Source organism: Chrysemys picta, chromosome 5, assembly GCF_011386835.1.
Source record: "Chrysemys picta bellii isolate R12L10 chromosome 5, ASM1138683v2, whole genome shotgun sequence".
Lineage (NCBI taxonomy): Eukaryota > Metazoa > Chordata > Testudines > Emydidae > Chrysemys > Chrysemys picta.
Window position 1 is genome coordinate 16,971,791 of NC_088795.1, and position 23,762 is coordinate 16,995,552.

At 40.7% G+C, this 23,762-nt stretch overlaps 1 protein-coding gene across 1 annotated transcript in view; it reads left to right on the plus strand.

The window, feature by feature from the left end:
• Positions 1-21,436, plus strand: part of FGF5 (fibroblast growth factor 5) — a 31,129-nt gene extending 9,693 nt beyond the window's left edge. Inside the window, exons 3-4 of the mRNA XM_008165687.4 lie at positions 7,691-7,794; positions 19,526-21,436. Of these exons, the coding sequence (XP_008163909.2) occupies positions 7,691-7,794; positions 19,526-19,879 (458 nt within the window). The 3' untranslated portion in view covers positions 19,880-21,436. The remainder of the gene's footprint in view (positions 1-7,690; positions 7,795-19,525) is intronic.
• The last annotated feature ends 2,326 nt before the right edge of the window (positions 21,437-23,762 follow it).

Below are 23,762 nucleotides of genomic sequence, written 5' to 3' on the forward strand. Positions count from 1 at the left end.
CCCACATACCCTGCACAGACACAAGGGGAAGGGGTTGCATTTACTTCCCAAACCTCTCCATGTAAGCGAGGCCCAAGAACAGATGTAGTAGAGGAGCCTCCTGCAAAAAGGCTCCAACAGAGCTGTGTGGCCAGGAAGTGGTGGGGCAGCACTGGGGACCCATGCCTAGATCCTCAAAAGTATTTAGGCTCCTAACTTCCATTGATATCAATAGAAATTAGGAGCCTAAATACCGTTGAGGATCTGAGGCCCAGACCCAAAGGCGGGCACAGGGTCTCAGTGTCAATGCTGCCTGCGGATCATGAGGCTTGAGAGGTAGAACCACTGCTTGTTCTATGCACCTTGCAAAGAGTTTATTTCCCCTCTGAACCTTCTTCTGCGGGTTTTTGTCATGGGAAGTGGTGCCCTGGTCCTGTCTCCAGTGCGTTTCATTATGGCTACAAATCTGCACTGGTTGTCACCTATGAGACTGGCAACTGCTTCCATGTCACTAGGCTACACGCTATCTCTGATCCACAGCACAGCTCCTACATAGAGTAAAAAAACGGACTGAAGGCAGCAGATGGCCTGTTATATTGGCTCAAAAACTGTCTGTTTCAAACAGCAGCGTGCAAATCACTTCTCATGTTAGGTTATCTGTGCCTTTTTGGGTCACATAAACCATAAAAACTGAGAATATGCAGAGCTGGGAGGATGGAAGAACCCAAGTGAATCAACAATTCTGTGGCCTACTCTTCTAATGCAGAAGTTATGCTAAAGATAGGAGAGCTGCAGTGTGACTGTGAGGTCAGAAGAGAAAATACAGGGCCCCCTTCTAGCCAGAAATATGCTTGTGTCTCTCCTATTGAAATCTGTGGAAGGATGTTCTAGTCCAGGGGTCAGCAACCTTTGGCATGCGGCTCGCAAGGGTAAGCACTGTGGCGGGCCAGGCCGGTTTGTTCACCTGCCACGTCCGCAGGTTAAGCCGATTGCAGCGCCCACTGGCTGCGGTTCGCCGCTCCAGGCCAATGGGGGATGCGAGAAGTGGCGGCCAGCACATCCCTCGGCCCGCACTGCTTCCCGCAACCCCCATTGGCTTGGGACTGCGAACCGCGGCCAGTGGGAGCCGCGATTGGCCAAACCTGTGGATGCTGCAGGTAAACAAACTGTTCTAGTCAGAGAGAGCATTGGACTGGTTCAGTTCTTGGCATAACTATAGACTTCCTGTGTGAACTTGGGCAAATCACTTCAGCTACCATCTGCCCCAGTTTTCCTTCTGAAAAATGGGCATAACATTTCCCCAATTTATAGTGGGGTTGTGAAGATAAAATCCATTAATGATCATGAGGTGCTCAGATGCTACAGTAATGAGGCTATAGAAGTAGACACATCATATATCTGAAGTTGGAATTGGGCCCTTGCTATATAAGATATCTACATTTCTAGATCATACAGGTTGCAATTCCTAGGCTGAAAAAGATTAAGGATGGGACAGGTACCGTCTGAACGTGCTTCTGATACAGAACTACTCTGTCCTTCAATCTGAATATCCTTGCTGATGTGGGTTCAATCAAATCTCAAAGGCCCGATCTTGTATTTTTCTTGTATACCAGAGCTCCCCCTGAAATAAAAAAGAGATGTGTATGCTCAGGGATTGCAGGATCAGATGGGAACATTTATGATATTCCAAAATAGCTTTATAAAAGTGGGTTTATTTTATTCATTTTTCAAAGCATATTGTAACCCGAATATTTCCATGGGCAAAATTCTCTCTTAATCAGAAAGGCGTAGCACAGGGGTTCTCAAACTGGGGGTCGGGACCCCTCAGGGGGTCGCGAGGTTATTACATGGAGGGTCGTGAGCTGTCAACCTCCACCCCAAATCCCACTTTGCCTCCAGCATTTATAATGGTGTTAAATATATAAACAAGTGTTTTTAATTTATAAGGGGGGGTCGCACTTAGAGGCTTGCTATGTGAAAGGGGTCACCAGTACAATAGTTTGAGAACCACTGGCGTAGCAGCAAGCATAGCACGTTCCTCACATATATTTATGTACGATACTATACACTATTATGCAGTATTGCACCATTATGTAGTTTATATAATTTCTTCCGGTACAAATTATAGTGGGATCAACAGTGCTGCTGATCAATTCATTCAGTGGCTCTTTGCACAGTGAAACTATTGATTAGGCTTTTAGAGAATGATGATCTTATATAAAATGAATTGTCAAGCAGGCCTGTATTTTGGGGGTCAGATTCTGATTATTTATGCCAGTTTGAAACTGAAGTAACTTTATTGACTCAGTGGAGTCACTCCTGATTTAGATCAGTGTAAGTGACATCAGAATAAGGCCCTCCGTGTAGTGGGTCAAATTCTGATTCAATTAATTGAATTAAGGATAGCAAGATTTGGCTCAACTGAAGTGACCTTTGAAGGTAGAAGTTGTACGGCGGACTCTGGCCTCATATGCCTTTAAAGTGAAGTATCCTAATAATTTTAAGAATAATTGGCATAGTTGAATTAATATACAGTTAGGATCAAATTAATCCCTTAATTGATAAACAGAACTGCCATTGTCATTAGGCATTGAAATCATGGATGCAGGCCAAATATGGTCTTAATTTTGCATCATATTGCATGAAAAACTCGTAAGAATAATATATTTTCCGGGTCTTTTTTAATAATATTTTTTGTTCTTAAAAATTTGGCATAAAAATGTCAACTGACATCAAGAACTAATCTCCCGTTTTTTTCTCTGAGTTTTGGGAAGGGAAAAGAAAATCTGAAAAAACATAATTTTTTTTACCAGCTCAGTAAGTGTCTTTATAGATTACATTTTTTCATGTGCGTGTATGAAAAATCTGTGTACAGCTAGCTGAAAAGTTACAGTCTCATAAATTTTCAACAGCCAAAATAAGATAGCCCCCCCCAAATGAGGGTGTATGGATGTAGAACAGAAAAAAGGAAATATTATGTATGAAAATAAAGGGCCTGATTCTCCTCCAACTTACACCGCATTTACACAGTTGTATGTCCATTGACATCAATGATGTTATTCTTGATTTACACTAGAGTTAATAAGTGCAGAATTAGGTCCAAATTGTAAATATACCCATTTGCTTTTATACATACATATGTATTTTGGTTTGTTAATATATAAACAGCTCAATTCTCTTGCAGCGAAACCTGGGCTGTAATTCCTTACTTGTGGAAAGTCCACCTGAAGAGGAGAATGGGGTGATCGTAGAAATGCATGGTGACTAAAACCTCCATTCTCCAGGGGACCCAGAGCTGGTTGTCCCAAGCAAATAGTGGATGGTGCTGGGCAGAGAGGGAACATGGATAGGATGCTCAGGACAATTGATCCAGTCCATTTCCAGGCCAGCTGGTAGGTTCCTAGGGAGACATGGCCCCAGGATTTCATAACCGGAAGAGGTGGGGCCTTTAAATCCCTGGGCCCTTTAAATCAAGATTTAAAGGGCCCGGGGCTCCAGCTGCGGTAGTGGCGGCTGGGAGCCCCGATCCTTTAAATCACCCCTGGAGCTACCAGCTGCAGAGGCAGCCAGGAGCCCCGGGGCTCAGGTGCAATTTAAAGGGCCCGGGGCTCTGGCCACCGCTACCACCCCGGGCCCTTTAAATCACTGCTGGAGCCTCCGGCTGCCGCTGCTACACTGAGGCTCCGGCAGCAAGCTCCCATTGCCAGGAGCCCCAGGCCCTTTAAATCGCCGGCCTGGGGAAGCCAGTCCTGGTATGGCACGGCGTACCAGCTCTTGCCGGTATGCCGTACTGGACCGTACCAGCTTACTTTCACCTCTGCATGGCTCTGAATTAAAACTGCCTTCCCCTGCCAGATTCCAGCACCTTGCTTTGGAGATAACTTCTCCATCTAAAATGAACTGGCCAGACCTGGCACAGAAGGAATCAAATTGCAACCTCCCGACCCAGCAGGAGTGACCCAAGTCCATTGTAATTAAAATAACAAAAAGCACCAATGCACAAAAATTGTTGTATGCTTATAAGTATTTTAAAGCAATCCCTTTTTTAAAATCTGGAGCTGGGCAAACAAAAAAAGAGCACCAACAATTCATAATAAAAAAAACCTCACTGAGGTCAGTATATCTACTTTTGACATTCTATAACAGTGATCTGCTCTTTGCAGAGCACTTAGTCAGCCTAGAAAGCCACAACGTCCTCCGAGGGCATCCTGACCTCTCTTTGTTTGGTCTGTGACATTGCATCCTCACAACACAATGTCATCACCTATTCAGGCAAAGCAATGAAGCAGACATTGCAATGCAATGTCAAGTGCCTACTTCATGGTTACTTTGTGGCTCTCTGGGATGCCATTCCAAATAATATCGCCTACAGTTCTCCACTCTCCAGATGCTTGAAGGGACAATGAATGACCCCATCCATTACTCAGTATGCATTACACTGTTTCAGTGTCTCAAGCGGCACTAGTAGCACTCTGTGGTAAGTACTCTGCTAATTCTGGCTAAGGTCAGTCTTGCAACTTTCATATGCGCTCCAGTGGTCCAATCCAACTCCCATTTAAATCTTCCATTGACTTCAGTGAGAGTTGGCAAGGGCTCTCCCTGGGCTAGACACAATGCCCTGAACAACCACATGGTGCTCTAGAGCTATCGGGGAGGGTTGCTTTTTTATGTCTTTAAAACCATTTCCCCACCTACTGTTTTGCAAAGGTGTGTCTAAATTATTCCGTCTCAGTGAAAAGAGGATTCAGGGAAGGACTGTTTCAGGTTTGGGGTGTATACTTTACAGATGAGTCACAATCCAAACACCAGATCTGAACATCCCCCAAGTTTGCAGTATTCAACATTTGGATCCAAATTGTGAGTCCCGAGCATGTAATTTATGTATTTATAGAGCGAGAGCTAGAGGTGTCATATTATTGTTAAAAGCAACAGAGGGTCCTGTGGCACCTTTGAGACTAACAGAAGTACTGGGAGCATAAGCTTTCGTGGGTCAGAACCTCACTTCTTCAGATGCAATATTATTGTTGTTATTGTTTTAACCTCAGAAATAAAACAGAATTTACAATTAAACTGATTGCTCTGTATACATCAGGTAATAAACTCACGCAGGGCCCAACCCTGCCCTTTAATGAAATTGCAGGGATCTCTACCCTGTACAGGAAAATCCCTGGCTGGGGTGGAAAGCTCAAAGCCTATCCTAGTACATTAAAAAATGTGAGGACTGTGGGAAGACTGCAGGAAGCTAGATCAGTCACAGATCTGGAGTTATTAATTTCCTTTGTATGACATCCTATGCTGCCTAACAATATTCATATCGCTGATTTCTGGGGGGTAGGAGGGGAATGGGCAGCAATCCCATAATTCCTTAGCAGAGGATTGGGTGACATGCACACAGAGTGGCATCAACATTGGGTGATGCACTCTGGGATGTCCTACCCCAGCTAGGAGGAAAGAGAACAAGTTCACAGTCAGGGGAGTCTTGTCCCAAGTGAAAAAGCAGGGTGCCAGCCTGGTTACAGGATGCCAAACGTGCCAGTCTAGGACAAACACTGTTATAGCTGCCATGGTTACTAGCCATGTGGACACAAATAATATTTAAAGCCAGTTATGTCAATACCTGGTTACAAACTCAAGGTATGTCTATACTGCAATCAGGTGGTGTGTTTACAGCTCCTGTATAGATACCTGAGCTTGCTTTGATATAGCTAGATTTAGCTGGCTCAAAGCTAGCTTGAGTAACAATAACAGGGAAGCTATGGCAGTGCAGACATTGGCTGCTCCAATGTGTACTCAGGGTCCTCAGCGGGCGGGTGCCACCACGGCTTTGCTGCTACTGTTACTTGTGCTAGCTTCACTCTAGCTAGCTTGGGGATGTTTACATGTGCTGCAATCACATCTCTTGATTGCAGTGTAGATATACTCGGCCTCAGTTAAAAGTTCTAGTGGGTCACGACCTAAGGGCTGAGCCTTCCACCCCAGGAAGTAGTTCTAATAGTTTGTAAGCCTATTAGGAGTCCGAGGGTCCGTGCCCGCAATTCCGAGTGAAGTTGTTAGATCAGCGATGTCCTGAAGCTTTGCAAAGAAGTAGATCCATTTCTTGGCACAAACAAATCTGAATAGGCCTGAAACTTTACACTTGTCTGCCCTGGAGACATCCAATTTTATGAATAGGATGAACAGAACACCAATCTGTACATCTCATTGGCTTCAATGGGATATGAGCACATGCTTAATGGCTTTGCTGAATTAGTGATGGGATTCCCTATGTGCTCAGGTGCCCAAGTCCTCAAGCATGAGATTTCAGTAAATAAAGAATTGAGCCCAGCGTATCTCTCAGCATTCAAAGGCCCAAATATGGCCACAAACATTGATCCCTTACTCAAAGAAGGAATTCAGATACCTGGTAACAGACGGAGTAGTTCCATGGAAGTCAATAGGGAAAAGGAAAAATAAATTTTATTCCCTTACGGCCAGATTCTGCTATTCTCAGTCAAACTAAATAGTGTATTATTCCACAAAAAGTCCCACTGAAATCAGTGGGAATGCTTGCTGAGTAGGATTCTACTCAATGTGAGTAAGTGTATTAAAATCTGACCCATGGGAAGCTTAAGAAGACATGGAATTTAATCCTTTAGCATAAATTATATTTGCTGTAACTTTATTTCCATAATGCAATATACCAGTGAGTAAGGAGACCTGGTTTCATTTTGGATAAAATGGGGCAAAATTTAAAATGCTTTATTTTCCCTTCTTTTCCCCTTTGCCAAATTTAATCTGCCCTAGTTTTGCATATGTTAAAATTAGAGACATACCCAAATAGCGTGTCTTGAATGGACACAGTAATACACGCGAATGTTATCCAGCTAGATAAATCCCATCAAAGGAAAAAAAAAAAAGATTTTGAACTTGTGAATGCTTCTCCAGATCTGAAGTAGTTACATTTCATCTGAATCAGAATGTGTCATCCAAAATTCAGATCAGCTCTACTCCTGTATTTCTGGTGCAAATCCATTATAACAATAAATGTGAGAGACTAAATTTGTGTGAACTGGCGGGAAATTTGGGTCTGAAATAAGGGACATCACTGAAAAACAGGGACAGTGGAGATGTATTTGGCCAAGAGGTCTCCTAACAGTATAAAAATAATTGCTGCAATGGCCGTGGCACAGTGTCAAGGAGCCATATGGTTGAAATTATTGGCTTTTGCTGATTTGTGTTATAGTCTACTTTGAACAGAGCATAGGATTTTTTTGTTTGTTTGTTTTGTTTTTTGGATGTGTTCATAGGAAAAGAGGTCTGTTAAGTTTAATAGAGAAATAGGTTATTGTATGGGCATTTAGCCCTGATCCTACAAAGACCTATGCATGTACTTAACAATATGTACATGACTAGTCCCAGTCACATCAGTGGACTACTCATATGTTAAAGGTTATGTACGTTTGTAAGTTTTCGTGGGATCGGGGCCCAACAAAAGGCATCCTCTGCATTTCTAAAGATCATGTGTCAGTCCTCTGAAAGATGACTTAAGGTTTTAAGACATATAAATAAATGCACATTTCCAATAAGCAAAGCAGTAAACAATCAAACGTGAAATTATTGCAAAAACCAAGGAAGATGAGAATCGGGGTTTTTCAAAAGGAAACTACAATTTCTTTTTGTCACAGTGATCTGAAAAGTATTGTGATTTATTTTGGGATTTCTGTCATCCTAGGTATTTTGGAAATATTTGCTGTGTCTCAGGGGATTGTAGGAATACGAGGAGTTTTCAGCAACAAATTTTTAGCGATGTCAAAAAAAGGAAAACTCCATGCAAGTGTAAGTAAAAATTGAATTACCAGTATATATTGTTTATTAACGGTATTGTGGCAACTTCACATGTACACTGTAGCAAAAGCAGTTTTCCTGGGGCTCAATCCTGTAAGGTGCTAAGCACTTACATACTGTGCTGAGTTTCCTCAACCTCCATGACTTCAATGAGGAGTGCCTTTCAGGATAGAGCCACAGGTAGGTAAAAAGACAGACAGCCAATTAGATGACAGGTAGATATAAAAACTTGACGCTCCGGATAATATTTATTACATTTTTACCAAAGAAAGATTTTTTTTTTTTGCAATCAGATTTCGGTCTTCAAAACAGTAAGGCTCTTTGTTCTCATTAGAGAAAGGAAATAGATTTTCACAGAAAGTTTTATCCGTGTGTTTCCTTAAGAAAAAGATGAGGAGACACAGAACTGGGGTCTGATCTGTGTTTATTGAAACAGATGGAAATTAAGATGCAGACTTGGCACTTGGGTTCAGTTTGCTCTGATGGCATATGATGGAATGGAGACATCCCAGTTGTAATAACATGTAATACCACTCAGAGAGAGAGAGAAAAGGAAAAAAGAGAAAATTCCAAGTCCCCAGTTCAAGCAGGTATCTCTATTCAGAAAAGCTAAGTCACTGAGGGGCCTGTATTTTAACCTGGAGTATGTGCTTGACCTTAAGCACACACTTTAATTTATCCACATGCTTAGATGCTTTCTTTAACTGGGGTCAGCATGCACGAATCCCCTTACCATTAGCCCCTGATTTGGGGTCTGGTGATTGGTGCAGAATACAGCACACAAGTGCACATAGCCCTTCCTTCCACCACCTTCCCAAATTCCTCATACAGCCACGTAAGTATTAAGTGGGCCCCTCTTGCCCCACTGAATATAATGGCAAAACTCCTACTGATTTCAATGGGAGCAGGAGTAGGTCTGTGCTGATTGCCCTTTTGCAATGTGTCATGTGCCCTTAATTTCCATCGACTTCAGGTGAAAACCATGAGAGTTGAGGGCACTCGGCACCTTACAGGATCATGCCCCAGTAATGTAAGCTGTGAGATTTCAACAAAATACAGGCTCCCAAAGTGGGAGCATTATTTCTATTTTTTAAATCGGTAACATTTGACTATTTAATTTCACGTTAAAAAATATTTTCCCCTTTTGTTTTTCTACATATTGGTTATACTGTGGGTTCCAATATGCTTTTCCAGATACCCATAGATTTTTTTAAAATCAAGGATATTCTGTTCTTTTTGCTTTTGCTGTTATTGGGGACAAGGAAATGTTTGTTAAAGTATAGAGAAATCATAACATTTACTATGCTGATGTAAAAAGAACTCTTCCTAAAATGTATATGTCCTAATGGGTAAGTCCCAAAAAAAGAAAATTTCTTTAACACAGAGGTGTCATACAAATAACCCGGGATCTGGATTCAACCTAGATGATGCATTTATGTGACCCACATAGTACATCCAGAATCTGCAGAATCTACGTTTTTATTTTAACAAAAAGCAAGTTGCTAGCTCTCAAGGTTGTGAAGAAAATCTCCCAAATAAGAAGCAAGTGTTACAGAACCAATTACACTGCCTGAATCTGCAGACAGCCTGAAACTTTTAGAGGTTTGACCCCGCCCCCCGCAACCTCCCATTAATGTCCCTGGTTTGTTAACTCAAACCTAATGCGGGTCTAAGCATTTCATTGCTTATTTGGGGTTGGGAGCGTAACCTACAAGTGAAGAGTGAGGAAATGGGAGTTAGTGCAGGGAGGGAAATACAGAGGGAAGAAAGAAGGAGAGACACAAAGTCAGGGAAGAGGAAGAGAAGCATACAGAAGAAGATAGGGAAGGAAGAGACACTTAGAGCAGAAGTAGTGGTGATCTTAAAGGGAGCAGATTTTCCCTTTGAGTGATACTGACTGCAAGGATAAGGTATCGAACAAATAATAAAGAACAATGACTACAAGTGTAGTTTTTTACCTAAAGGACACATTGCATGTACAAATCTCCCATCACAATCAGTGGGAAATTCATAGTGGATTGAAAGGAGTCTTCAAATTTTACCCCATTCAACTGAGCATTATTTAAAAAAATGGAATTCATAGATTCCAAGGCCAGAAGGGATCACTGTGATAATCTAGTCTGACCTCCTGTATAACCCAGGCCAGAGAACTTGCTCCAAATAATTCTTAGAAAAATATCCCATCTTGATTTAAAAATTGTCAGAGATGGAGAATCCACAACAACCCTTCGTAAATTGTTCCAATGGTTATTTACTCTCACTGTTAAAAATTTACGCCTTATTTTCAGTCTGAATTTGTCTAGCATCAGCTTCCAGCCATTGGATCATGTTACACCTTTCTCTGCTAGATTGAAGAGCCCATTATTAAATATCTGTTCCCCATATAGGTACTTACAGACTATAATCAAATCACCCCATAACCTTCTCTTTGTTAAACTAAATAGATTGAACTCCTTGCGTCTATCACTATAAGACAGGGTTTTGAATCCTTTCATCCTCATGGCTCTTCTCAGAACCCTCCCTCTCCAATTTTTCAACATCCTTCTTGAATTGTGACCACCAGCACTGGACACAGGATTCCAGCAGCAGTCGCACCAGTGCCAAATACAGAGGTAAAATAACTTCTCAGCTCCTTCTCGAGCTTCCCCTGTTTATGCATCCAAGGATTGCATAATCCTTTTGGCTGCAGCGTTGCATGAGAAGCTCAAGTTCAGCTGATTATCCACCACGATACCCAAATCTTTTTCAGAGTTACAGCTTCCCAAGATAGAGTCCCCCATCATATAAGTGTGGCCTACATTCTTTGTTCCTAGGTGTATACATTTACATTTAGCCATATTAAAATGTATATTATATGCTTGTGCCCAGTTTACCAAGCGATCCAGATCACTCTGCACTGGTGACCTGTCCTCTTCATTATTTACCACTCCCCATATTTTTGTGTCATCTGCAAACTTTATCAGGGATGAGTTTATGTGTTCTCCCAGGTCACTGATAAAAATGTTAAATAGCATAGGACCAAGAACCAATCCCTGCGGGACCCCACTAGAAACACACCCGCTCAATCGAGTCCCCATTTATGATTATATTTTGAGACTGATCAGTTAGCCAGTTTTTAATCCATTTAATGTGTGCCATGTTAAGTTTATAGCCTTCTGTTTTTTTGGCTGCAGCGTTGCATGAGAAGCTCAAGTTCAGCTGATTATCCACCACGATACCCAAATCTTTTTCAGAGTTACAGCTTTCCAAGATAGAGTCCCCCATCATATAAGTGTCAAGTCAAACGTCTTATAGAAATCTATGTGTATGACATCAACACTAGTACCTTTGTCAACCAAACTTGTAATCTCATCAGATTTGACCCTCTTCCCGAAAGGAGTCTGACACGTCTGCCGTAAGGAGACCAAACCCACTGGTTTCTAGCAAGGTAACAAGGTGGTGCTCACAGCAGCAGAGCTTCTTCATTTAAGCCTGATGGGGATATCGAGTGAAACAGATGTTTTGTATCTGACTCTTTGTCAGTGTGTTCTCTGAACTGAATGAAAAGGCAATAAGATTAGTACCTGAATGCTGGGGGCTGATTCACCACTGGCTTCTGCAGATAATAGCAACAGGGTGTAGCCGTGCCTAGAACTTGCCATTGCATTTTACAAAGGACTACAGTATATCACAGGTATTTATACGGTTCTCATCACGGTAGTGTTTGAGCACCTCACCATTGTTAATGTATTTATTCTCCCACTACCCCTGTGAGGTCGAGAAGTGTGATTATCCCCATTTTATAGATAGGGAGCTGAGGCACAAGGAGGCTAAATGACTTGTTCAAGGCTGCACAGGAAGTCTGTGGCAGAGGAGTGATTTAGACCCAGGTCTCCGAAGTCCTTCGTTAGTGCCATAATCCCTGGAGCATCCTTCTCCTCTGTTCTGCCACCCTTACTCCCACTGAGAAGTCTTTTACTGCATGGGGAGATGTATTGATTTCGGCAAGACTACAGAGCCAGGTATTACTTAACATGAGTAAGAGTGACCAAAGTGTGTCAGGCCAGCCAGGGTCTGCCCAGAACCAGAATACCCTGGAGTTCTGCTAATCCAGGGTTCAGAATTTAAAGCTTGTCCTCCCCTAGTAGATGGCAATGGTATCACCTCTTGGCCTCACAAGGTGGGGCAAACCCTTGGTTGAGCGCCGTTGCCTCCAGGGGAATACCAATTGCATGCATGCCACACTCCATGACGCAGAAATCAAGCCCTGTTTTTTTTTGTTATTTGTAAGATAGGCTGCCTAGTACCTGCCAGGCATAAACATGATTATTCTCTCCTTTTATTTAATCATCATGCAATAGGAAAATTCAGCATGCCTAGGAAACATATGCTAAATAGAACCATTCCTCTCTATAAGGGGGATGGCCTTTTGCTTTAAGTAAAACACAGGTGCTTTGTAAAAAGAAGAGTCTTCAGAAAAGAAAGATAAAGGCACCTACAATTACCATAATAGTTTTTCCTTAACTGCAGCTTCAATGTTAAGAGGATGTGGAGAATAACACTTTTGTATAAATCTCAGGACAGTCAAGTAACCACTGGCTAAATTATGCTTAAGAATCTGTTCTTTTTAGTGGCATCCAATACCTTCATTATTCCATTTTAAGTTTTGATTTATGTCCCGGCATTAGCAGAAATTAAATTAAACCCTTGTCAGCATATGGTTAATTGTCACTAAAAAAACCCCCACAGTGTTATAAATGGACACCAATTAGACAGGTCAGACTGAAAGGTTAGGACACATGAGTCCTCAGTCAGATGAAAGCAACAAATTTGTAGAAACTTGACCCAAATGTCTAAAGATTGCTGGGCTAAATAATGCAGATAATGCAAAAACAGCATCTGTTGTTCTTTCCTGTCTTGGCAGGATAAAGTTATTTCATGGCCTAATGAGTTTTAACCAGTACAAAGCAAATCCTGCGCCTGTCACTCACTGCACCTCTTTGATATAAAAGTCATTCTGATGACTCTGAGCGAACTGTAGATAAAAGTAATTCCTACAATTATTTGGGGTCCTTCTAAACCAATTCTCTGGGACCTGTTTTCTCTTATCTGAGCTTAGTGCTTTAAATTAGCCCTCTTGCTTTAGATGGCAACTTAATTAAATTATAAAGTGGTTCATTTTTAAGGAAACTGAATTCAGAAATAATATTAAAACGAGCAATTATCAGTTCCGTGCACAGATGGGTTCTTTCTCATTTTTAAGCCCTCAGTTAGATGTTTAAACATTATTATCATTAAATGGCTGAGCTCGAAAGAGGGTTTGGTATTAGCATAAATGCCGAAATATTTTCCTACAGGGTTTAAGGTAATTTTCCTTTGTTAAGAATTGTTCTAAATTAATAATTATGGGCTAAGTGCTTCAGTCCTCACTCAGGCAAATCTCCTATTGAATTTCATTTTAAAATGTAATTGACTTTAGGATTTGTCCCTATAGTTCTATTTGTATTTCCAGTTTCCGAACACGTGACAACATTCAGTGACCAAATGATATGTAGAGTTGAATAGAGTTGGTTGCGGTTTTTTAGATGGAAAGTGTTTTAGTTAAATATATTGCTTTTCAAAATTGAAAACTTCTGGTTTTGAAAATGCAAAATGTTTTATTTTTGAAATTTCAATTTTTGAAAAAGAGAATTGGAGGTGGGGCGAAATCATGAAAAATAATTATAATAAAAAAAAAAAAAAGAAAAACCAGTGAATTGCGAACCCTGCAAAATGAAAACAATGTCAACATTTTTCAGAAAATTGGGTTTTCCTTTTTTTGACCTGATTTAAAGTTGTAAGAAAATCTACTTGGATAAAGCCCCTCCCTCAGCAACATTTTTGTTATTCTTTGTTGAGATCCTCATTGTACTCCCATAAATTTATTTATGGAATCTACTTAGAATCTAAACTTCAGTTTGTGAAACCTGACATATTAGGTAGTGATCTAAAAGTCATTTCCATTCAAAAGGCTTTCTGAAATGCATTGGTGGCCACAGACCAGTTCTTAGGAGGCAAGCATTACTATATATTAAAAAGAAAAAAGCCACTACAATTGGCAGTAGCTGGCACCCTTGTTAGCATCTCAGAAGAGAAGATTAAACTGACAAAGAGACTGAACACCAGCCCATGCTTGAGACACATAGGAGAAAAAGGATGGTCTTGTGTTTAAGGTACTGGATTGGGATGCTGGAGACTTGTCTTCAGTTCCTGTCTCCTGTGTGAATTTGGGCAAGTCACTTACATTCTTTGTGCCTTGGTTTCTTCATCTGTAAAATGGGAACAATAACTCCCTAGCTCAGAATGGTAGTGTGAGCATACATTTGTTAATATTTGGAAGGTGCTTAGATATCATGGCCCAGGCCCTCAGCTGGTATAAATGGTCATAGCTCCATTGAGGATCTGCCCTTGTGATGCGGGCCATATAAGTACCTAGATAGATGGCAGTTTGGGCTAAGCTTGTGCTTGTGATGTGGACAGTATGTCAGCAGCAAAGCTGTTTACTGAGCAACTTCCAGGAGCACCAAAAAAATTAAGAAGCCTGACATATTCCTCCTGCCTCCTTGGCATTTCAGCTCCTTGCATTGCTGAACTGCAGTCCCATCAATGGCTTTTCAGTGTCACAAAGGCTTTCGTATTCAGATTTCAAAAATCAGTTCAAGTATATGGACTCCACATTGAATCTCTCTATTGACATGTGATGTTACACTGGAAATCACTGGGCAGCTGGCAAACAATTCAAATGCTGTATCTGACCCTGATGTTTTTATCAGAGGAAAGATAATCAGATTGGAAATATTTTTGTATGTGTTTGTTTGTATGTTCTCTTGCCATATTGGACATGGAGAGTGGGACTTTTAAAAGCACTCAGCATCACTCTGCCCCTATGGAAATGTCCCTTTGATTTCACAAAGGGGGAGAGAGTGCTAGGGAAAATAAGGGAGAGAAAGGAGGGAAAATTGAAACAAACCAAAACAAAATTGAAAAATCAAACGAATCATTCATTTTGAATGAAAAAGTGAAAAAAAAATTGTTTTGACACCATTTGATTGGAATGGAAACATTTTTTTTAGCTGTGCCATCAACAAAATCAGAAGGTTCAGTGAAAAATTTCACTTGACATTTGTTTGAGACGTTTCACAGAAAAGAATTCCCATTTTTCCGTTAGCCCTAGTCATCCCCTCTCAGGAGACATGCAAATACAGCGGTGATGGGTGCCAGTATAGGACCCAGACAGATTAGATGGGCATGCATGGGGATAGATAGAAACTTTTATGCCATAGGTGTTTCCAAAGTTTTTAAATCAAAGTTAGAGGCCCTTAGTGAAGTGACTATATATTATTGCTCAATGTGAAAGTTAGTATATACTCAGCAACAATAGCTTACCCAAAACCTTGAACAATGCTAGCTCTTTTTTTGAGAAAGAAAATGTTGGCAAGGGCACTGGGATTATTCTTTACTCTTTTTTCCAAAAGGTGGCCAGGTGTTATCTTGGAATCCCAGTTGGCTTGGGAGTTCCAAAGAAATTCCAAAGGAATGACAGATGAGATTCCAAAAAAACCCCAGACCCCCGAGATCTTTAATTTCCAACTGATCAGATTTCCAAAGGACAGATTTAATTATTCAGATTAATTATTCAGACAAAGGACAATGTTGGGTATCTTCTTGAGCCCACGATCTTTTAGCCATGCTCTAATATATTTATTAAACTTCCCAGTTAACAAAGCTATTTTAAGCTTAATTTGCACACCTCTGGGTATGTGTGTGTGTATTAGTAAGTAATAAGCATCCACCAAATATTCGCAACAACTCATAAAAAGAAAATTAAAATTCAGGTAGAGGCCTCCGTATTTCAACCTCAGGTTCTGAGGGTTCTGTCATCATTGATTGCAAAGGCAGCTGAGCAAATGTAATGTCCTAAAACACAAAGGGCTTGTTCTTTTAGTTTCTTCAGATCCTGGCAGGAAACAGAGGACCTGCTTCAGTGCCCTCATACAAGATTGCATCAATACTTTTAATTCCTTTGTCCTAGCCTGTATGGCCAGACTTATAGTAGAGAAAGAAAGGCTCTGACCTTCAGAACACATGTCTGGTGTACTGAATGTAACCACCTCTTATACTCTCTTGGGGTCCATCACTCAAGTTAGGATAGCGTTAGAAATCCCAGTAATGTATGTCTCCAGCCTTGATCTCCCCTGCTAGGAAATAATAGAGCTGCAACAAAATTTGGATTGTGATAGTAGAACTAAGTTGATGTCCAGAAAAAAAATAACCAGGTGATAAAACAACCCAGGAAAATGTCTCCAAGTACCCAAATGCTCTGAGTGCAATAAATAAAATACTGTTTTATTAATAATACTAACTAAAAGCACAGGTAAGTAAGGGCTTGGGCTTGCAGTACAGTGATTTCCATCAGTGTTTTGTCTGCACTGTGCCTCTATGGTTTCAACTTGGATTTGATCCCAGAAAGAAAGAGGGCTAGATAGTATGGCCAGTATTACTCAGGTGGTTCTGCTTGCCTTTTCCCAACCCTGGGAGAACGATTCATGGATATGGAAGGCTGAGGATGGAGATTGGGTAGGCCGGGTGAATAGAGGCTGTGGAGGAGTGGTTAGGGCAATGTTGGGCATGCTGAGCATGGGAGAATATTGTCCCTTACTCCAGCCCTGTGGAGAAATGCTGGTGAGGATGATAGCCCCAGGCAGTGCTAACTTTTCTATGCCCCCACCCCTGGAACTCCCAGTGGCAGCTGTTGGCAGCGATCTGCGTCAAGACCTCTGCACAGATAGCCCGGACTTCCTGCATGGATCCCTGGAGCCTACCAGCAGCGTTCATGGGCCACAGGGTCTTTTCTGTGGGGTGCAGGGCACGCGCCACCTTCTGAATATGCAAAGTGGGGAAGTGCAGAAATTTCCTCCTCTGAGACACCACTCCTAGCCCACCGATTTTACCATGACAATGGATAATCTGGGCCTCGCAAGTGAGTGCAGTTTGTCTCCCCCTAGAAACTAGCAGTGTGGAGGTCTCATGTCTCTACAGTGGCTTCCAGGTGCCTTGGAATGGACCCATGCTGCCTGGCTTCCCTTGCTGGTGGATGCACCTAGAAATCCCCATCCAGGGGTATACCAAGAGCAGAAGTGATTCTTCACAGCAGTTGGTGCTGTCCCAGAATGCATTGAGTTTTACTTGGATTTACCACTGGTATCCTCTGGGATTAACCAACACATGGCCCTCTGTCCCTCTTTTCTCCTGAAGTTCCCTGACCCCATAACTGTCTGGGTTGGGAGAGACCCATGCAAAGACAGCAACCTCCACAAAGAAATCTTCAGGGGACAACCCTCCTCTTTGGGGATTTGTCTCTTTTCCATCTCAATGCTGTATCCTTCTCAGGGCAACAGACAACCCATATAAGTAAGGGTTCCAGGATTAGGAATTTAGCTCAAGCCTTTATTTCTGGAAGAGGAATATTCATTTATGTATGGCATATCATATTGGATAACAAAAAGCAGAGAAAGCAAAAATGCATAATTAAAATAATTCTTTCTTCTTTCAAGCAAAGAGCTAAAGGAGATTAAAGTGAAGTTGTTATGGAAAAGATGCAATACAGGTCAAGGACGTTGCCATTTGAATTCTAGAATTCAACTCCTTTAAACAAAATATGGGTTTAATAATGCAATATCAAGCAAATCTGACCATTTTCTAATTGATTATAAAACATTGTTTCTTTTTGCTTTCCACTGCATCAGACTTTTAAGTTAAAAAGCCCAGCATCCCTTTTAAAATAAATATATTTGAATAATCTACTTTGAAGTCAAACTTTGATGCACTTAGAAACTATTTTAGATGATCTCAGGACACCAATTAACACTCTCATCATCAGATTCCAGAAGTGGCAAATTCCTTGAGGGCTGCTGCTTAAGAATATTAATAAATAATAATCTTCAGACACACACTTTTAAGATTTGTAAGGCCCTATTCTCTCTTTTTGTCTTTATATGTACATCTCATTATCCAGCCCTTCCATTAGGAAAAATGCACTATGATATCCTGTGGTTTCATCTAGGTGGAGATTTGCTTAGCTTACATTTCACAGCTGCCCTGATGTCTGACCATGGCAAAACGTCTACGTCTCACTTTTTATGGCGGATGAACTGACTGGCCTTATTCCTGCACTCTGTTCACACACACAAGAAAGGACCTGTTTCAGTGTTCTCATGAAAAATTGTTGAGACTAGGGTTGATATTTTCAAAGTTTACTAGGGGATTTAGCCACTCAACTTAATGGGAGTTGGTGATTGAATCCCCCCATCTGCTTTGAAAATCTCTGCCCAGCTCTAGAAGGCCCCGATTCTGCAAAGAAGCACATGCTTAACTTTTATGCCTTGGCCACATGCCCCCATAAGGGACTATTCCCAGTGTGTAAAATTAAGGATATGCATAAATCTTTGCGGGGTCTCAGCCCAAGAGAGAAACTCTCTTGGGACAACTGCCAATCCTAGGGGCTGATCCAAAGCCCACTGAAGTCAATGAAAGCCAGGGGTATTTAGGTGCCCAACTCTCATTGATTTCAGTGGGAGTGAGGAGCCTAAATACTTTTGAGGATGTGGTCCTTAGTGCCTCTGGCAAAAGATTAAGCACCTACAATTTCCTTTATATGTTTATTTTCTGGAAAGGAACAAAACCTGCCTTTACATCAACAACATGGGAAGTGAGCTGAGGCACTCTGAGATTGGCTTTTCAGTGGAGTAGTATTAGAATTATACACTAGAACAGATTAATTTCCACGGAAGCGTAACATTTTCCATACATCGTTTTCTTGTTATTAATTATAATTACCTTTTATATAGCTATATCTGGTATTGTATAAAGGTATCTGGCACCTTACAGACACAACCCCAATCCTGCCATTATGCAACGGGAATTGTGTGTCTCTGTGGATTCAGAGCCGTCTGTGGACCTTAATCTTGGATTGTGCAGGGTTAGTTTCTCAGTGGGATGTTCAGATTTACTCTGACAGTCTGGGGCCTGATCCCTGGGCCCTGAAGTCCATGGAAGTCTCTCCGCTGGGAATTGGTGTGCAACAAATACAACTACTCTGTAAGGAAATATGCTGTTTGACCGAAAGGCATTTTTAAAGGTTATCAAGAGACAACAAAACACCCAAAGTTAAAACAACAATGTGATCAAGACTATGTGCAGTGAAGCAATGAAAATCTGCATGCAAATTGTCATTCTGGATTATTAAGCGGTGACGCAGCAGAAAGCAATTTTTGTGAGGGCAGGATATTAGACACACTACAGAGCAAAAACTAATATTCATTGAAGGAGCTGCTGCAAAGGAGACCAGGAGGCATTTTTCCTTTTGGTGGAGGATAGCAGAGAAGCAGAATGGGAAGGTTACTCCTCAGGCAGATGATAGATACCTCCAGCCAAGATTTTTAATACCGAGTGCCTCAAGTTAATCTCCTAAATCTATATTTAGACACGTAAATGGCCGATTTTCAAAAGTGCGGAGCACCCAAGCAGCATCAATCAGAGTTGTTGGGTGCACCTCACTTTTGAAAATCAGGCCACTCAACTAGGCAATTCTATATGAATTGAGGAGCCTAAGCTATAGGCAGTTATTATTGACAGTGTTGGCCCTCCTTTCTTACCTGGTCAAACAAAAACCTTTCAATAGATTTCTGTTTGTTTGTTTTCCTAGGCCAAATTTACAGAAGACTGCAAGTTCAGGGAGAGGTTTCAAGAAAACAGCTATAACACATATGCTTCGGCAGTTTACAGGACCGAAAAGACTGGGAGAGAATGGTATGTGGCTTTGAACAAGAGAGGCAAAGCCAAAAGAGGCTGCAGTCCCCGGGTGAAACCCCAACACATCTCCACCCATTTCCTTCCAAGGTTCAAACAGTCTGAGCAGCCAGAACTGTCTTTCACCGTCACTGTTCCTGAAAAGAAAAAGTCACCTGCCTCCACCCCAGCAAAACCAAAGGTTTCATTGTCCGTGCCTCGGAAGAACCCCAACACTGTTAAATACAGGCTGAAGTTTCGCTTTGGATAGCGGTTAAACTGATGGCTAGAGAGGAACACTTTTCTCAGGAGCTGCTGCGTGCGTGCGTGTGTGAGTCCTTTGCTTACAATGGCAGATAGGGCCTTGATCGCACTTAGCTGCATTAGGAGGTCAGACAGGGAGATACCCATTTGTTTCAGTTTGACCCCAGCCAAATTGCTTTTTGATAGTCAAGAGTGTTAACTGAACTGGAATTCTTCATCTAGCCCTAGGGAGGAAAGCAGTGGTTCAGGTCAAATGAACATAAAGGCTTTTATTTTTTGCCTTAAATAGCATTCTCATTTTCCTACTCTCCAAAGCATTGAGACGGGACTGTACATTTTGAAACAATGTCTGATGGATCCGTTTAATTTTTTGCTTTCCAAAGAATACACTTTTGGTGTCGATAAACTATTTTATGAACTTCTGTTTATTTTGGTTGTCGGAAACAACAAAAAGGTACCTCTACACTGAACATATTTTCTTACTTTCGCTGTTTTAATGAATGACACTTTTTACAATCATTTTCATATGAGAAATTTGTTCAGAGTCAAGTTATGATTTATAAGGATTTTTTTTTCTGCATCTTCTCTTTTTGCTGCACTTTTTACTTCTGACTGTACCTCAAACTCGTATATCCAAATCTGTCTTTTTTTTAAAGTTTGATTCCTCTCCTCTTAGAAGTCAACTCTTTAAAAAAAAAACAAAAAAACACAACAATCTGTACATTGTAATTTGGGCCATGATGTTGAATTCTTTCTTTCTTTTTTATTTGGGAAGGATTTTCTTTTATCCAAGGGAGATAATGCATTTTAAGTTTATGGAGGGGAACGCTTCATTTATAAATGACTCTGATTCCAGTCCCCCACTCCTACTCTTTCTTGAACAGCTGGAAGAATAAGTCTTATTCTGTCCATCAAACTATCATTTCGAAGTCTGTGTTTAAAATACCTCTGTCATGACCCTGTGGCATTCCTGCTATTATAGGTCCACAGGGATGGAGCTGCTTTTCAGGGGAAACAAAGGGAGGCAAAAGCCATTCCATAGGTGTATCAGATAACAGCCATCAATGTCATGGCCTGTTATCAAATGCTGTCATCATTATACTCAGCAAGTAAAACCCTCTCCCGAGACTCCTACTCCAAAGGTAAATGATTCCTGTGAGTGCATCTGCCTTTTGTAACAAAACGATGGGCGGTGGATATAAGGCTGGTCATGTACTACAGGAATCAGTCCTATTCGAAGAACGTGTGAGTTGCTGTTGACATCCAACCAGTGGGCCAAATGGGGTGCACGGGCGTAACTAAAAGCAGAATTAGGTTCTTTGGGTTGGATCCTAAACTGGTGTAAATCAGCCTCGTTCCCATGGACTTCAATGGAGCCACGTTGATTTATTCCAACTGCTCATTTGGCTCATTATCACTCCAAATGGAACATAGTTCTGCAAATGTTTTAACTCATATGATTTATGCGATTTATTTATTTAATTGATGACTATACACTTCACACTGAAAAATGTTTTATTTGATCTTAAATATGGCAATGTGGCAATAAACAATATTATAGCTACTTGAACCTTTGGAAGTATTTTTTCTAGTTATGGTAGAGTGGTGTAGATTTTAAATGTCAATAATTATTCATTTATATTTTTTCTAGTAACTAATTATGCATATAAAAGAATTTTGGACATACACACAGATCTAGCTGTGTTGTGTATGTACAAAAATACTAGAGTTGAAACTGATCACCAATTAAGCCTTAATAGACTTTACAATGGCTTGCATTAGTAGAACCAAAACTCTCATATTAATTGTACTAACATATTTTAGTTGCATATCAGTGCAAAGCCATGTGCTGCTTTCAAATATTTTACCAAAAAATCAATAATCATACAAAATATTATTTCCATTAAAAGCTTGGCTTTTCATCCATCATTGTTTTGAGTGAGTTCAAGGCCTTTTCCCAAACATTTCATTTAATCCAGTTGAAATATAAGCATACTACATAGTGTCTTTATTTTAAAGAGCTTTTGCCTACATGCATACACTATAGATACCGCAAGAGATGGTGATGCCATAATAAAGTATAACTGTGTTTAATTTTAAAACATAGTTGTGTAATTTCTCTTTTCTTCTGTCAACTATCCTACAATGTTTTTATTGAATATGAAGAATGGATGTTGCTAAATTAGCTACTACACATGTTTCTATTAAAGGGTTTGGCAGGAGATAATATTGTTGACAGTAAAGAGTGAGGCAAAATGAGCATACATGCTCCTTTTGTACTACATGCTCCACATATTTTACAGGATGACAAAAGAACCCAATCACTTATCTTGTACACTTATTTTGACTTGATTAGCAACAGCAAAGTTAAAGCAGAACAACACAGATGTGTTATGGGGGCCCATGCTCATTAATTTCAAATGCTAAAGCCAAACTAAAATTAAAAAATTCAAATTGCACTTCTTATCTACAGTTTACCAGCCATACACAATTACATATAATTAATGTTTAGTGAAGCATAGGGCTACCTAAATTAACTAATTGAATGAACACATATGCAGAAGACATATATAATACAACACCTTCCTAATCCTCATTACCCAGGGGATCTACACATACAATACGTGGATGGTTATGTCTGATGTCAATAAGCAGAACTGTCTTTACCGGTAGAATAATAACAAACAAAATATAGTCAGGATTTGCTATGAAATGTAATTGTCTTCTATCACAAAACACAAATTAAAAAAATTACATTTAGGGAAGAATCTTTGCAGATACCCCAGCCTGTACAACAAAGAACATTCTTCTCTTTTATCTATGTATTGCCCCTCATAACAAATCCAAAATCCAGCTGTAACTTTAGTGTCACATTTTAGTAACAGCAGCTACCAGAATAAACAGATCTCTGTGTTCCTGGCAAAAGAACACATTTAGAATTCTTTCAGAGATAGCCCATATCCTGCCACAAGAAGGGCCACCAATTTTACCAACTAGGTCCCCAATCCTGCAAGCACTCATGTGCATAACTTTACCCATGTGAGTAATCCAGTGGAGATAATTATGATTTCTATGACTATAAGAACCTCAGTCAGGGCTGAGGGCACTGTGGTACAAAACCCCCTGCACAAAGACAGTTCCTGCTCCAGGGAGCTCACATTCTAAGATTAAACCATGCTGTTTCACTGTCAGACTGGCATCTCTTTTGTTAATAAGATTTTGAGTCTGAACAAACTGACCATCACTTGTGGAACAAAACAAAACATAGATTTTGAAACCAAATGAAAATTGACTGTTTTGCCTGTTTCTACTCACAGTGAAATTTCCATCCCTTCATCAATCCACTGGATTGTTGCCAATGCTTGGATTCTATTTAAGAGAGCTTGATTTATAGGGGCAACCTATTTATAGCAGAAAGGACAACTTTTATCCCTGTATTAGAGAGCTCATGTTAGGCTATAATCCTGCAAACATTTAAGCACATGAATTACATTACTCACGTGTGCAGTCCACTGAAATAAAGGCTCTGACCCTGCAGCCCATAGGAACTTGGGCATGACTCATCATCAAGGGAACTCTTTCTAATGGTTTTAATAGGAATTACCCTGGGACCTGAAGGAGTCTCAGATCAGTGGGACTACTCCCACGAGCAAGGGTTGTAAGATTGGACCCACTATCATCACGATATCTGCTTTGTTATTTTGCAAGCCATATAAACTGTTCTATTGGAATATCAGAAGGTGTCCGAATAAATTTTACTTTTAATTCAGTAGTCAATGTGGTTAATTCCACTAGACTAGACGCCCCACAGCACACAGAAGAAGGGATCTCTCTATATCCTACAGAGAGATTAGCAAACATGTAATCTCACAGTTATAGGTCCAGTTCAA